We start from the raw sequence: 16,405 nt of genomic DNA, 5'->3' as shown, positions 1-16,405 counted from the left end.
AAATTCTTTATGCTTTTCCCCAATTACCCGAATATTTACCCAATAAAGCCGATCCCGGTCGCGAAAACCCTATGTACCTATACCTGGCCGACTCGCGTGCTTATTAAAATTCCTCCTCGCCAATTCTCCCCTCCTCTTTCTCTGTTTACGCGTGTTCTTTAATTCAGCCATTATTTTTCCTTGCTATACACCAATACCACTGTCTATACCCACTGCCGCCGCTACCCGAATGCCGGAGTCGCTTTACCCCCTTCGAGGGCAACGGACATACCGAATCCCGTAGGAGACGGGTCTTATGGGGTTTCTGCTACAGCTCCCCCTCCTCTTTGGAGATCAAATTCACAGGCCGCTACTTTGCTAACGCGCGCGCTCTCCACTCTCATTATTTCTTTCAATTTCACCAAAACACAGCGGCGCGCACGCGCTCGTTGGACGCTGTCCTCCGACACAGGCAAAATCTCTCCTTCGAGATCCGCTCGCGCGCCACGAGTACTGCACCCACCACTCGTTAATGATATAATAATAATGAAAGAGACAGAGGCGGACAATACTTTTCATTGGCGTAGCGACAAACTGGCATATCGGAGACTCGCGGCGGTGCGCCATAATCGCATCGGGCTCGTTTATATTCGGACTTGGTCCAGTGGATTCATTGAAAATCTGGCCTATATCTATTGGTTATTCGAGCGCTGCATGGTAGGTATATATATATAAGTACAGGGAATGGGAGAGGGTGAGGCTTTACTGCGCGTTTCGCGCAAAACGAAGGCCAGGAGGGAGGGTGCGAGTGGTTATTCTCGGAATCAGAATGAAACCATCAGGGACAGGAATAGCTAGGTGGGTGGTTTGATACGTGTTTGGGGTACGTCTCAGGGGGGAGTGTTCGGAAGTGGTGGAAAAGGTCGTCGTATCTGTCTCGAAAGAGGACACCGCGAGGCGAGTGTTTAATCGTATTAGTGTCAAACTATCCGGGACATTTGGCAAACATCGAATCAATTACAAATCCATCTGGATGACCTCTAACCTATACCGTGTAGCTTTCAATCTTACCCAGCCGGACAAGAAGAGTCCATCTCTATTTATGTATAAAGCAATATATATATATATATATATATAAGCACGACGCAATCGCATTGTATTTAAATCTGCTACAATTAATTCCTCAATCTTCGTTCGTGCCATTGTATGTAGAAACAATCTAGGATAATGCCACAGTCTTATTCGTAAATTAGCAATGAATAAGCATTATCATCGCAGTCCCTCGGAGAGTATACGACGAGCCATGCTAATTGGGGGCTTTCATTTCAATCAAGTTTTTCAGATTCTCTCGAGGCATCCCATCGGGACGCGGCTATGAGGCAGCTTAACGGAAGGTTCTCATGACAAGGAACCGGTTTAATCAGTGTAGGATCGGCGAAAAATTTCATCGAATCTTTCATGAAAATTGGTGAAACGTGTACCGAGCGAGCGAGTTAATAAAGTGGCAATGAGAGATAAACCATATAGCGGTAATCGTGAGAGATGCATTAAAAGATTTTGAGGGGGTGTGTGCGTGGAGGTAAAAGGAAAAAGAGAGGCACAAGATGAGAGAACGTAGCCAAGTAGTAGAGATTGGGAGCCGAGTGGTGAGAGATGAGAGGTAGAGCGAAGGTGTGGGGGGTAAAGCGAGAGAGAGAGAGAGAGAGTATATAGACAGGAAGGGCGAGGCAGGAAGGGATCGTCGGTATAGTAATACATTTCGTGTTATGGGTGCTGTTAGCACCGTTAAACTAGCCTTTACTGTTTCGCTGGATCCTTTGAGGCTGCCGCCAGGTCCGCGCCTGTCGGGCCTAATAAAACGCGTTCACCATAAAACCAACTCGCCTGTTCTGCTCGCTCGCGCGCTCAACTCGCCTTTACCGCTCTGTCCGTCCGTCCGAGAGAGATGCACAAACGCACACGCACAGACGCACACGTGCAAGCGCGAACCAGCGAGCAAAAAGAAGAAAAAAAGCCACACCGACTGGCTCTCGCTTCGGCTCAGCTGCCTGCCAATAGCTTGCGCTACAATCTCCACTTGAAATTCGACCAAACATTCCCCGGATTCCTCGCTACTTTCTTACTTGATTCTTTAACTCCTTTTTATCCTCCTCCCCCAACCGCGGCTACATACGAATCCTCTTTCCGCTATCTCTTCGGCATTAAGCACCCAAAGATCCCGTAACCACATTTTTCGTGCTCCGTGTCGTTCCTCGCCCCACCCCCACCCTCCTTTTATTTCCCTCTCTCCATAAACGACCGAATTAACGCAGCAGTTTCGCGTAATTTCATAAACGTTAGATTGGCAACTTTTAGCACTTTTTTTCCCTCGGACGATAAAACTTTGACTGCCCATGCGTTTAATGAAAGATTTCACGACGCAGTATACTATATAGAGTATATAGCACGCGCGTGTACATATACACGTATGCAGCGGAGCATAATTCGCACACACGCGTACATATAAGAGGCACACGTCTGTATTTATGAGAGATCCCGCATGTACACGTGTTTCGCTGCGTGGACTTTCATTAAGAATCGAGTGCTAATTATTTCCGCGACGTCACGGCCATTGAACGCGGCGCGCGAGGCTCGCCTTTTACTCGGATAAATTATGCGTTGATCTCTCGAGGGGGGGGGGGGGATCTTAGCGCGATGGGGCTTACAATCTTCCGCGCGCAGGCAGCGACGAATGTATAAATCATGAGCACATCTGCATTGTGCGCGTGCTTCGCGCAGCAAAGAATTCCACAACTCGCGTTGGCAACTGCGTTAAACGACTCGACGGTCGAGCCGACAGCGGCCGACACTGTGCTGCATGCATGCACGCGGCAAACACGCCAACACACATACGCGCAATTATATAGTCGAGTGGAAGCGCGCGCGCTGCCATAGGCTGCACGGCCTGCACTCGCACCGAGTCACTGCGAATCAAATGGAATCGCGCCAGTGCCGCATATACTACAACTTGTATCCTCGCATAATTATCAATGAAAAACCTCTTAAACGTTTAGTTGTCCAGCCGCGACATGCACACACAACCCCAGCTCGAAACTCCGAGAAGTTTGCTCTTTTTCTCCCACGCTTCGATGAGCGCCTCTAACTCGTCCCGTTCATCCTCCAATTTCTCCCAGAAGAAAATCCCCCTCGATGCGGATGCGCTCCATATATAATATAATCAACGAGCATCTATTTTCCATGCCACTTCACTCTCAACAGTAAATCCTCTATTTCAGATTTTAATCTCTCTCTCTATCTATATATATATATAGGCACTTGCGTGGCCGGAGTGATTCAAAGCAGTAGCTGGATCGCATATCGGTCGCGATACGACCTAACAGTATTAGCCTCTATTAGAATTTTCTTTCGATTAACGCTATTCCACGCTCCAATGGAAATCACCGTACGCGAATCTCCAATGAATCGCGGATGCCGGAGGATGTCAATGTACTTGGAAGATTCCATAGAAATCCGTTCGCTCCGTAATCACCGGAGCAATAATCCTCTCGCTTTATCTTTCCAAACACTGTGCTTCGCCATCATCGTCACTCCCCCCCCCCCCTCTCCTTCTCCCTTTATACTTCAGCCGAATAAGCTTGTTTCAACAGACGATCATGACCACATCCTTATCGCTATCCACTCTATACAATTTGAGAAGCATATATATATAAGTGCACGCGAAAGAGTCGGGTTTTATGTTACAAGCGCGAGAGAGAATACGATCTTATATTTCTATCGCTCTCTGGTCGTGTTATAGTTTCGAGATAAACGTGAGACAGCGGCGGCCTGTCCAAACGTTGCGCGTTTCGAATCGAAGAAGAGGCGCGTGGAAAGTAGGATAGGTGGAAAGGATGATGCGCGCGGTGCAGGAGGGAAAAAACGTGTACCTATGGTATCTAGGAGAGGGAAATGCGAGCGAATCGCGGTAATTGAGCCGTGTAGATGCGTCTAGAGCATGGCGTGTACGCGTGTAGTGGTGGTACTACAAGGTGGGTTATAGTATAGCGTCGAGCGAGCGAGGAGAGACGAGAGGGGTAAAATGGTCCGGATCGTGACGTGCGCGAACCAAATGGAGCACAATGGAGCACAGCCAGGGAGAACAGGAGGCTCGCAGTTTGCACGCGGTGCTCTTCTCTATAGAGATGAGGAGAGAGAGAGAGAGCTTTACGCGGCCCGTGCAGCTACACGCATATGCGATATGGGAGGGAATGCAGGGGTGGAGAATCACTCTCTCTCTCTCTCTCTCTCTCTGTATGTGTATCCGTGTGCGTGAGACGGAGATAGAAGGTAGTACACATATAGGCGATAATTAGCAAAGAGGGTTAGTTAGCTAAGGGCGGAGCTTGCTACAACCAATCACACGCCCGTCTCGGCTTTCTCGTGGATTATACGCTCGGATAAAAGCAGCCCCGTCCTAACAAGTACCAGGAGAGCGCCCGCGGTTATGCATTTCCCGAATAACTTTATCTCCTCCCAACTACCCACTATATTCCATATTTTTACCTTCCCACCCCTCGTACGCTTCATTCTGCACCGAGCCTCAAAACGAAATTAATCTACGCAATTTATTTTTGCCCCGAATCAACCACGAGTACACTGCTCCTAATTAGCGCTTTCCATCAATTTTCTTCCATTGATATAGGCTATATATATATATAGTTAATTGATTGGAAATCAATCGAAGCGATACAGTTGTTCCGCTTGGTTATATAAATATATAGAATGGAAGGATTTCATTCCATATACGGAGGGATGAAAAGTTTTTGCAGTGTATCATACGTAGGAATATAGTTGCAGGTTGGGGAACGACGAGTCGGGGTGGAGATGTTTGTCGTTGGAGAGCTCAGGGTTGTTTTTGGCAGGGAGCATCTTGGACTTATCGACATGCCGAGAGCTCCGACTCGGCGGGAAAGGTTTTTTGGCAGGATGAATTGATCCGGCTCCTAGCTCCAACTACGGTCTTTACCATCTCGCTCTCCTGGCCTCTTTTCTTTGTTCCAAGATTTTTCCTCCTTCTCCTCTCCCACCCCCCCCCCCCCTCTCTCTCTCCCTCTCGCTTACCGGAAGTACTCCGGAGCTCTCGTCCGAATTGCTTGGACGGTGCGCGAACGCAACCACCATCAGCGATAGCTATGTAGCGAGCAGCAGAAGCAGCAGCCAGCAACAGCAACAGTGGCGTGGCACTGCAAGAAGCCAATCTCAGAAATGAATATGGCCTCTGCAAAATTCACGAGACAATTCAACGGGAGGTTGTTTATTTATTTGCTTGTTTCTTTGCAGTGCCTCCCCGCGCGCTTTCGTCCCTCGACCGGCTCATATTCGTTCCCAAATATATACGAAAATCGCTCCTACTCGGCTGCCTCTCACGTTCGCTCGCCTTTCTTCCGTCTCGCCAGATTATTCCTTCCCTCAAACCGTCGTCTATATGCAACGAGCCTAACGTCGCCCCTGGCAAGAGGTTTGCAACCTGTGTGTAAACAACCGTCGCTGCTTTTCGACCCCAATTATCTCCGAGATTATCTCTCTCTCTCTCTCTCTCTCTCGGAGTGTGCACGTGCGATTCTCACCGCGGTCGAGCGCGATTACACCCCCTTTTACCTTTTATCTCTTAGGACGTACGTACAGACCAAATGCTTTTTTGCAGTTAAATAAATATCAGCTTCGAGTCGACGTGACTTGCTGCAAAAACTTTCATCAAGAAAGAGAATGAATAAGAGAGAGAGAGAGAGAGAGAGAGAGGAAGCCGCGTGTGGAGTGTGCATAGGCCGGCACCGATTGGCTGGACGGTAGAAAAGGGTTGGATTCTCGAGAAAGGATCGTGCGTGGAAGGGTGGAGCGCCAAAGGGCGCTCGAGATCACTCCAAAGAGAGCAAAAGAGAGAGAGAGAGAGAGAGAGAGCTAACTCGCTGAAGGACCAAACTGCTTGTACTACGTGCATTTGGCGAGGAGAAAGAATCACGATGATTGGCCAAAGAGGAATCGAGAAACAGGAAGGATTAAGATCAGAGACGAGGATCGTGATGGAGTGCGAGCGAGCGAATCTCGAGAGAATACTACAACTATGTATGTACAAGTTACATATATATAAAAAATATATAGGAGTAGAATGCACTTGTAAAACGCGCATTACATTTATATATTTTTTACATAGTATTCTCACCCCTCTCCTATGCGTCTCTTACCCTCTCGTCTCTTGAAGAACTCTTCGAGCGTAGAACGAGCCTCCAAGTTTCTTAACGAGTTTCGCCATTTTTCCCGCTACCGTACCACACGAATTTCTATTCTTCGCTCTGCTTTGTGCCCCTCTTGCCCCCGTTGTATTTTCAACATTTTCTTCAGCCCTCGATCAAGAATGTTGAACAATAACTGCGGAATTCATTGCCCGCGCGCGCGCGCGCGCGCGGCATCGAGCATCTTTCTCAGCTCATTCTCCTTTCATACGTACCAGGACGTTTTCTCTCGGAGCATCCTCTCATTCTCTCCATATCCAAACATGCGTGCATTGCTTCGAAACGTGCACCCACCCTTCTCCACCATCACACATCGCCTCTCTTTCCTTCTCTCATTATATTAAAGTACGGGGAGCCCCAGTCACGAGATAACGAATTACCTCAAGCGTGCTGCTAATACCACATTTATGTTTCCAAGTTGCGTGGCTCATATTTCGAGAGAATCCAATGGAAATCTCATGTTTTACACACATACCGATGGGGATGGTGCGAAAGATCTCGTCCGGTAGCTCATTCGATAGGACGTGCTTCCTGAATCATTCGGATTGCACTGGTTTGCTTATACTTGGCTGCTACACGTATACGATCGCACACGCACACACACACATGCATGCGGACACACGCGTGAAACGTACGTCGAGAATGGCGAGGACAAAATATATAGCAGCGGTGTGCGCCCTCCCCGCGGATCTTTAATATTAATGGCCGAGTTAGTAGATGTGATTCTACCCCTGCGGTGTATAATAATGCCGGGAAAAGCCACTGGCTACCAACCAATGTTGACAGCACCTGCCGCTTGTTTTACACTTCTCATATTGGTTACTGCTTCCAATTCCATTCCATATGTATGTTTTTCATTAAACCCCCTCCTTCGCTCATCGCTAACTACTAACTTGCCGGAAAAGCGACATTTCATTATATACGCACGCCGTACTTTCCTTCATAATATATATATACTATATGTAATTCTCCAATCGCACGTTTACACTCGCATAGCGCGAATCTAGCCAGAAATATATATATACGATCCATTAATAATTTATACGTGATGGTTTTTTGGCCAGAAATGCAAGCGAGATTTGCGATTGCGGGAAGCAAAGTCGAGAGGGGGGGGGGGGGTGAGGCAGGGCTCGGAGGTTGAAAACAAAAAGCTCGCAACGAGAAAACGCAAGAGTTTTGCAGCGAGTAAGGGGGAGGGGTAAAGCGAATGTGAGAGAGAGAAAGCACGTACGCGCTCGGTGATGTTGCACGCGGGTTGCGATCGTTTCGAAATAATTTAGGGGACGGAATCCCCGTAGTACGCGCTTGCATATACACGCATCTGTACAAAGTTATTTATGATGGATTAGAACGGGCTTTAACCCACGACTAATTTATGTCCGGCGGATTTGTTCATCCCCTTTTTGCCTCCGCTCATCCTCCTAGCTCCTTCTGTCCAACTTTTCCATCCCACCCCCTAACTATTCTTGAAACTGAAAATTATCCCCCCTCCTGCTGCACCGAAACCATACAAAATCTCTGCAATCCGACTCTCTCTCCTGCAAATTATTCTCAATTTCTAAATCTTCCCTCCTATATTATATGTATATATGTATACCTGTGTATTCGTAAGTTTCGAAGAAAAAAATGCGAGGGATGGTGAAATCTTGGTGAGTTAAAAGGTGGAGGGTTGGGAGAGGGGGGGGGGCTTGAAGTGCGGTTTGTCCTTGGATGTTTCGCTGTACTGTATTATTCAGGTTGACGTTACGAGGCGAGGAGCGGCGAGGAGCCCTTGGTCCGGCTTCTGGGCCCCGCGGGACGACGCAATTGCATCTGCCGTCTCTTTCTCTACCGTTGTCCCTGCGTGCCAGTTAAGGCTTTGTGCTTGCATGTGTGTGCGTGTGCGTGCGAGGGTGTACGAGTAGGGTGCGCGAGATTGCGCGAGGGTGGCGGAGGGTGCAAGCACTCGCCAAGCGGCAGCAGCGGCAGAAGAGGTGTAGGAGGAGGAGGAAGGGCTGTGGCCCTCTAGCTCTGCTTCAGCTTCTGCGAGGAATCAGGGTGGCTCGCATCCAGAGAGCTACCGATACCGCAACTCTGTCTCCCTTACCAGCAAACTCGAATCAAATCTAGTTACTTGAGTCTCTCCGCAGCTTCCTCGCGCAAATAAAAAGATAGCGCAATTTATGGCCACCCTGCAGAGTTATCGTGTCGTCGCTGTATACCTATATGTATATACATATATACACACGCACGTACTATATGTATATACATATATATATATAGAATAAAGACGAAAGGGACGCGCGGCTGCACAAGATTTAATGGTCCCTTTTATGTCCGATACGTAATACATATATGTATGTGTGATCGTTTCGTTTAATTAAAATATTCTTTCGCGAGGAAAATCGATAGAACCTTCCGACGATGATAATATCGATTGTGTTTTTCTTCTTCTTCTTTTCTTTCTTTATAATTAATTATCGCTAGAGGGGCGTGCGCGCGCGCGATCGAAGCGAAACGCTGGCGGCGGTGGAGGTGGGGGAGGGGGGGGGGGAGCTGCTGGCCCGGAAGACACCCTGAGTGATCTATAACCAAAGATAAACCACGCGTTCAACAAGTGTGCGCCTCGCCGATAGTACATCCTCCAACCGACCGCGTACATTGCACATATTTGCATTATCCTTATACGCGTCGCGTCAAGTTGCGTTGCGTTGAGTTGCGTTACTACACGCGTCCTCATCCCGATTCTCTCTCTCTCTCTCTCTCTCTCTCCCCCCCCCCCCATCTAAAACCCTCGCGCGTTCACTCGTTTTAAACATTAATACGAAAATGTGTCGCTATTCTTCCGAAGGGTGGGGGAAATATGAATAAAAATGAGTGGAAAGGGCTTGCGGACAGGACGAGTGGATGAATGGAAGGAAGGAAGATTGTCGGTACAGGGTTTGTGGCCTGTTCGTTATGACAATATATCCGAGGCCGAGAAGAAACATTGCTAGGAGGGAGAGGAGAAGAGAGGCCATCGCGCGCGGAGAGCCGAAGGCGGCGGCCTCCTTTGTCGGAGATTTTTCGAGCAAGCGAGTGAGAAGAAAAAGAAGGCTTGCCGCCCCTGTCCCTCCCCCCCCCCCCTTAACCCAAGCTATCCACATCTCTCTCTCTCTCTTTATTCCCGCTCCCGCCCCTCGTCCTACCATTTTTTCACGTAAAACGAGAGGCATTAAACCAAGTAGAGACGGAAGGATGCCATTAGGTTTTTGCTGGTCGCGCGCGACCACAGCAGCAACGGATCGTCGCCATCACCACGCTCTTTTCCTCCTCCTCCTCCCCCCTCCTCTTTCGTGGAACATTCCTTCCTTCCAGGAAAATAACCCATGCGTTTACTTTACTTTTGCGAATTTCAAACTCCGTCGCTCGTAACGCACACTCTCTACAAATTACAACAAATTCTACCACTACTCTTTTATTATTATTATTATTCATCTCCCTATAGAAGCTTATAGCCATGATATAGAGGCTCCTTCGAGCAAGCTTACGTATAAATATATATATATATATATATATATACGTAGGCATCTGGTAAAAGTTATATAGGAAAGATTCGGTAGTCGATCACACGTATATATTGTTAGATTTTTACGAGTTAGTCGTTACGTTCTCTCCTCCCTTTTGTATTGCGTTTTAAGCAATAATCCATGACGAGGGGGAGACCCTATATACCATAGCTATAGTACACGCGTAAAATTCTACTCTACAGGATAGCTTTGGTTAACCGACAGGCCTTTGCCTTTGTTTAAATAACCGAAACACATCCGTCCGTGTGTTCTAATATCTCCTTTCTATATATATATAGGTATATAGGGAGAGAGAGAGTGAGAGGTAGCGTGAAAATAAATCCCCCCCCCCCCCCTAGTCTAGACTGGACTACCATATTTTACCCGAAAGTTTTACTGGAAAATGCGTTTTCCTTACACGCGCGCAACATGTACTATATACGTATATCGCTTTCGTCTCGTAGAAATAAAAGTCCGTCAGAGAGAAATTCGGGGAGACCCTCCGATCGGCGATATTTCTTTATTTTTACGAGATGGAGGGACATTATATAGCGGGCATTTTATATCTGGCTTATAAAAAATTCGACGACGTCAATGACGACGAGGGTGCACCTATACAATGTATAACAGGATCCAGCATGTCGCGTCTCTCTCGAATATTCCATTGTTTTCGGCCAAAGTCCTCGTCCTGCGCGCGTATCATGATCCGCTAATGAGCTCCGTTCCACGAGCCAGACAAAACACGTATAAATCGAGCAATTATGCTTGCTATATATGTAGGTATATATACACATAACAACATTGGAGAATCGAGCAGAATCAGCAGCAGAGTTGAGCCATTGTCGGGTAACGAGCGCGAAATTAGTGTACATATACGTATATAGGTGCACGCGAGAGGATAACACCTTTCAAGAAGATGTTGCGCCTTTGGGGTTGAGCTGATTGGCCAACGATAAGGCACGTAGATTCGATGACGAAGAAACACGAGCGTTCTGTAAGAAGGAATAAGATATGAGGGAGGGAGGATTATAAACGCGATGAGGGAAGGGGATGAAAGATGGAGAAGACACAGCGATGAGGGGAGTGGCGTGCGTGTATGTACACATACATATACATATATATGTACCATATATTCCATATTGGCCGCTAAAATGCCAATGGCCCCATAAACCGAAGACTGCTCGGAGCATCTATGCCTACGCGTAGACCGAGGGTCCTCTTTTTCGGAACGCTTTCTCTCTCTCTCTCTCTCTCTCTCTAGCTTTTCTTCCCCATTATAGTCCTCCTTTTTTTAAATCAACTCCCTCGAACCTAGCATTTCACGTTAATCGTTACATAAAAATTTCTCCGAGCTTGCTGTCCTTCAAGGACAGCCACTTATTTACGATTGACAATATCAAACCGTATAGCTTTCCAGCCTCGTATCTTTATATATATGTGTGTAAATAATTGCATGAGAGAAAGAAATGGAACGCTTAGAAAAATGTAGAATTTTGAGGAAAAAAATGGTTGGATGGTAGGGAAAATTGCGAGGACATCTGGAAGGATCGAGCAACGGAATTAAAAGTGACGAGAGAGGATTGGCCGCAGCGTGCATGCGGAGCACGCGAAGGATGACGATTGGTCGATCGGTCGATTGGATGACTGCACGGGTGCACGGGGGATAACGAACGAAATATCCCCTTTGGTCGGAGGCCGCCGCGTGTACCGCGCACCACTACTGCGGGGATAAAAATGAGGATACTAGCTCTCGGGTACTTGAGGACATTTCGGAGGTTACGAGCTCGCGTTAAAAGCGCAGTTTCAGCGGCGATTGAACGGTGAAAGTGCGTGCGCGTCGGATAATACGCGTATACGTCAGCTGGAAAAAGGATCGCGCACATTGCTGCTATATGAAAAAAGGGAGAGTGGCGTGTATTGCGCAATATGGCCAGTTGCTCTCTCCTACAAAACGAAGGCTATTACGATTTTTAATCGTCCTCGTAAACGCGATTCGCACGTGCGTCCCATAACCTATGCCTCCACCCTTCCCCCCCTCGACCGTTCAATCTTTTATCGTAGAGCTTCGCGTATCGTCTACCATTATCCTCTCTTCGCGACCACCCCAATATATGATTCTTCTCACCGGAAGAGCATCAATGCCACATTCTTTCACTACACCTGGACATTAAACAACCAATGAAACTCACTCTTCTTCTTCTTCTTCTTCTTCCTCTTCTTCTTTCTCCCGTATTTTATGGTAAAAGTCCCCTTCCGAAATGTATATAATACTATGTAGTGTACATAGCATGTTTCCCCACCCTTCGCTCTGTGCCAGTCGTTTATGGTGGAAAATTAAGCATGTTGCTCGATCGATGTCAGCCTCGGGAGCGAAACTAATCAGGCGATCGGTTGCCGGCTGCCACGCGAGAGTCACGGTAACGAATAACAGAGAAACGAACGACCTCCATGCGAGAAATGGAAAGTCGATGCTGAGCAATCTCTGTGTATGCGCGCGTATGTGTGTGTGTGTGTGAATGCGTTGCTATCCAGTCGGAGAGAGGGGGTGGAATGTGTAGGGCGTGCAGGAGAAGAAGATATAGTACAGGAATAGGGTGGAAAGAGATTGGTTAATTCTTCGGGAGGTAATTAGCAACGATTAGGCGAGTGCGCGTGTTTTTGCGAGAAAACGAAAGGGGAGGAGAGTGCGTATACGTGCATGTATAAAGGTGCAGAGGCAGAGGGCTGGTTAGCCGACGGGAGAATGATAGCGGGGCCCGATTAATCGCCCATGGAACCAGTTTGTCGGAAATAAAATCTGCCGCACGGTAGGATCGCACCGTGAACGTTGAGCTCGCCCAAGGTGGAGGAGGGATTGCTGCTACGTACGTAGGACACGGAGTATATATATATATATATATATATATGTGTACGAGTCGAATATGGAATAGGAGAGGGAGAGAGAGAGAGAGAGAGAGAGAGAGATGGAAATAATTGTGTACCCTATACGCTCTATATAAACAACGCGACACGTGACCCGCGCGCGCGACATCCACGTCCACGTGAAATTCAACAGTACCGAAGAACGATCAAACTTCTAATTATAATTTAACAATCACCGAAATCTATTTTATACAAGAGCGTATCATTTATTCTTACAGGGATTGCTGTTCGGTGCTACGAAATTATCGAGGGAGCATTAGCTCGACAAACGATGGACTATGCATGAGAAATTGTTCTAAAAAAACCTGGTTAATCCTCTTTGTTGCATAAACAGTAGGTTAATTAGGAATTAAACGGCATAGGTTGATTCGTCCATCCAGCAGCTAGTATATATATATATATATATGTATGTAGCTAGTGTACACGTTATACACACAGCGTTTATACAATCATAAACTCGATTCGCCATAAATCTCGGTGCGATACGCCGTCTATTCATAGACGATCCGTTATCGGAATAAGCTTTAAATGAAAATCGTACTCTTAACATTTAATCATTGCATTGCACAGGAAATACGATCAACGGCCGTCGCAGCCATCAGCAGTGATTTCCAATAAAGTATCGACCACTTTTTCTCCCTCGCTTTATATCCCAGACTAATTAATAATCCGAATAAATTAGTAATTAAGATAAGGCGCCTAGGTGTCATATTTTCATATGATTTCGATTCCATGTAAATGGCCGAGAGCGCGTTAATGATGAAAGTATGTCAATACGGTATGCGGATTTCAGTGCAAACAACTCTGCCCGGGCTGTGGAATGTTGCTCGATTAATATGTGAAATAAATTGGCCCATTACTTTTCATCGCTAACGTTCCTTTAATCTTGTATATTTCTCGTAAAGCGACGCGTGCAACTTGTAATTCATATTTATATTTATATACATATACTGCGCATAATACGAAGCCACGTCATTCACTCGTATATATATATAAGAAAACAACGTACAGCGCAGAGTCAATGTTTATTGCAAGCGCAAGATTTTTCCTTGCAAATATTTATGGGATGTGGACACGGAGTGCTCGCGTAGGAGGAGGGTTTTGATAAAATGAATAAGCACACGGTGCAACGAGATAGAGACGAAGAGTGCCATATGTGCAGCGTCGTCGTTCATCTCTAATAGGAATGATTTTCACAGACTACTGCGGTAGGAGAGAGAAACGCATATATATATATATATATATGTTGGGCGATGCAAGAGTTGCGCATCGAGCTCGACGAGCGTGTTCCGTCTGCACTTTTTCCACGCGAAGGTCTCCGCGGTCCCTCCGGACAGTCCGGTGGCTCCGGTCACTCTGGTCTCTCCGACTGCAGCCAATAGGCAATCGACGTAGGCAGTGCGAGCGAGTGCTGTCTTATTTCTAGATATAAGTGCATTGGTAAACGTCCTGACAGTAATGGCAATATTTAAATTCGCTAAAAAGGATAAACTTTCTCGACGGGAAATAAAACGTCCGCTGGCCAGAGATTTCATCGGCTCTACTGATTCTTTTCGGAGAGCGTTCTTTCGTCTCGCTGCATCAGGGACGAAGGATTTCTCGTGGGAAGAGGGGAGAGGGGGGAGGGGCTAAGAAATTAAACAGAAACGCGAAAGGACGAAATTGAGAACGAAAAGTCATGCGTGTAACGGTAAAAGTACGCGCGATCCGATATGCCATTCTCTCTCTCTCTCTCTCTCTCTCTCTCTCTTTGGCAAAGCTCTAACTGCAGGCGAGGCCGAGCAACACCAGAGGGACTCTATATATATACTAAACTAAAGTAGCGACCGCGAGTATAAATGCATCGCTGGCTCTTCTTATTAAATGATTTCTCTCCTTTTTTCTTCCCATCAACCGCTAGCTTTTTCTTTTCCCTTTGGACCATGTTTAATGGGCCGAGTCACTAATGAAGGTAACTCTCTGCCAGGGGGATATAGAAATGTATTTTAATCTCTACGATGGATAGATAGATAGATATAGAGGGAGGGGAGAGCAAGGCCTAATGCCTTAGCCTTGTTCAGCAAAGTCTTCTTTTACTATTTCCTCGCGCGGAGGATTAAGCGAAGGATGCGAAGGATGCGAGCGATAAAGAAGGTCGAGCAGGGAGGCTCGTTTAATTAATTGGAGGTTTAATGGGGCTACTAAGTAAGCGATTAGTGAGCGTGGAGGGGGGAGGGGGAGAGCCGTAAGTGGCAGAGCAGCAGCAGCAGAATGGTAAAAGTATGGAAAAGGATATTGCTTGGTACACTCACCACCAGTTGGCCCGTGCGCCGTTCTGCCAGACGACGAAGACGGAAGCCAATAGCAGCAGACTCGTCGGTCCTCGCATCTTCCTCGGAACCTGCTATACACGCCTCGCTTAACAATAATAACGGCGAATCGTCCAACGATCCTCCGGATCGAGCGGAGAACCTTGCAGTTTTTCCAGAGATGCGGCCGCCCGCACAGGAGGAAGCACGAGATAGATAGAGAGAGAGAGAGAGAGATAGAAAGAAAAGAGATCCTGAGCGACGGTCAAACTCTCATCCTGACGTCGATCGAGCAGAGCGAGACGCTCCGTGCACGGAGATGAGATCCAGCCGAGAAAACTGCGTCGCACTTTGACGATTTCAGCAAGAGTTCGGTCGAAGCGCCGCTACCTTTCCCGAGCCAGCGACTCTCTTCGCCACTCTCATTGGTCTGTAGCGCGCCCGCGCGCGCTCGCACACTCAGCTCCTCCGGTATCGCGCTGATCCCGCTGATTCCGCCGATTCCACCGAGGTTTTACATGCTTGCTCGCGATCGAGCCAGGGAGCATCGATCCACGTAGATCCTTCGCCTCCTCTTCCTTCTTCGCTCTGCCGTTTCCTCGCTACGCCCCCGCGAGAAAGTTTAATGAAACGAGAGGATAGGTACGGTTTGGGAAGAAGAAGGAACGTGGAAGCAACGGAAAGAAAGATTTTCCTCGATCCTCCGTCACACCGGACACGTTTCTCCATCCACTCGATCGAGATAAAGAGCGGGTGGGTGGGTGGGGGGAGGGGGAGAGGATAGGAAAGGGTAGGAGAGAGGAGAGGAACGAAAAGAAAGGTCGGAGAGATTGACGGAGAGAAAGAGTGGAAGCGCGCGCGCGCGCGCGCGAGGCGTGAAGAGAGGAGCCTTCTCCGGCGGTCGCGACGAGACGAGGTTCGCGCGGCGAAGGTTCGCGTGCGGACTGTGCGATGCGACTGGTGAGTGGTGGCCTGGTGGCTGGCTGCTGGGACGTTGCTTGGCGAGCGAGAGCGCGAATCGAGTAGCACACACTAGCACCGAGCCACGGAGAGAGCGATAGTTGCCAGCACTACTGGCAGGGCAGCAGCAGTCTTTCCAGTACTCGTCCGTCCGGTCGAGCTGTGCTGAGCGAGCAGCGTCGGCTAGCGGCCGCCAACTTGCACTGCCTCCAGACCAGTGCGAAGCGAACCGGAGTAAACGGAGCACGTAGCGGAGCAGTCACGAGGAAAAGGGCAACGACGCAACGGAGCTCTCTCGATAGGCGGAGCTTCCGCCGGTTAGAACGATCGCCATTGGCCCTCCCAAGACAGAACCTCCGAAGCCCGAACTCGCCACTCGGAATCCGAGACTCGTGTTAATTAGGCATTTCGGCACCCCGTTCACTCCGCTCTCCACGTCACTCTGCTATACACTCTACAG

At 47.9% G+C, this 16,405-nt stretch overlaps 1 protein-coding gene across 1 annotated transcript in view; it reads right to left on the bottom strand.

Annotated features, from left to right (window-relative positions):
• The window catches only part of LOC136785965 (protein Wnt-4-like), a 29,968-nt gene extending 13,948 nt beyond the window's left edge, over positions 1–16,020 (bottom strand). The window contains exon 1 of the mRNA XM_066747356.1: positions 14,989–16,020. Within this exon, the coding sequence (XP_066603453.1) occupies positions 14,989–15,065 (77 nt within the window). The 5' untranslated portion in view covers positions 15,066–16,020. The remainder of the gene's footprint in view (positions 1–14,988) is intronic.
• Positions 16,021–16,405: the final 385 nt, after the last annotated feature.

Source organism: Prorops nasuta, unplaced genomic scaffold, assembly GCF_024137725.1.
Source record: "Prorops nasuta isolate Cenicafe-Biocafe unplaced genomic scaffold, Cenicafe_Pnas_1.2 PNAS00003, whole genome shotgun sequence".
NCBI classification, from domain to species: domain Eukaryota; kingdom Metazoa; phylum Arthropoda; class Insecta; order Hymenoptera; family Bethylidae; genus Prorops; species Prorops nasuta.
Note: the sequence above shows the minus strand (reverse complement) of the source record. Positions and strands in the feature narration are given on the sequence as shown.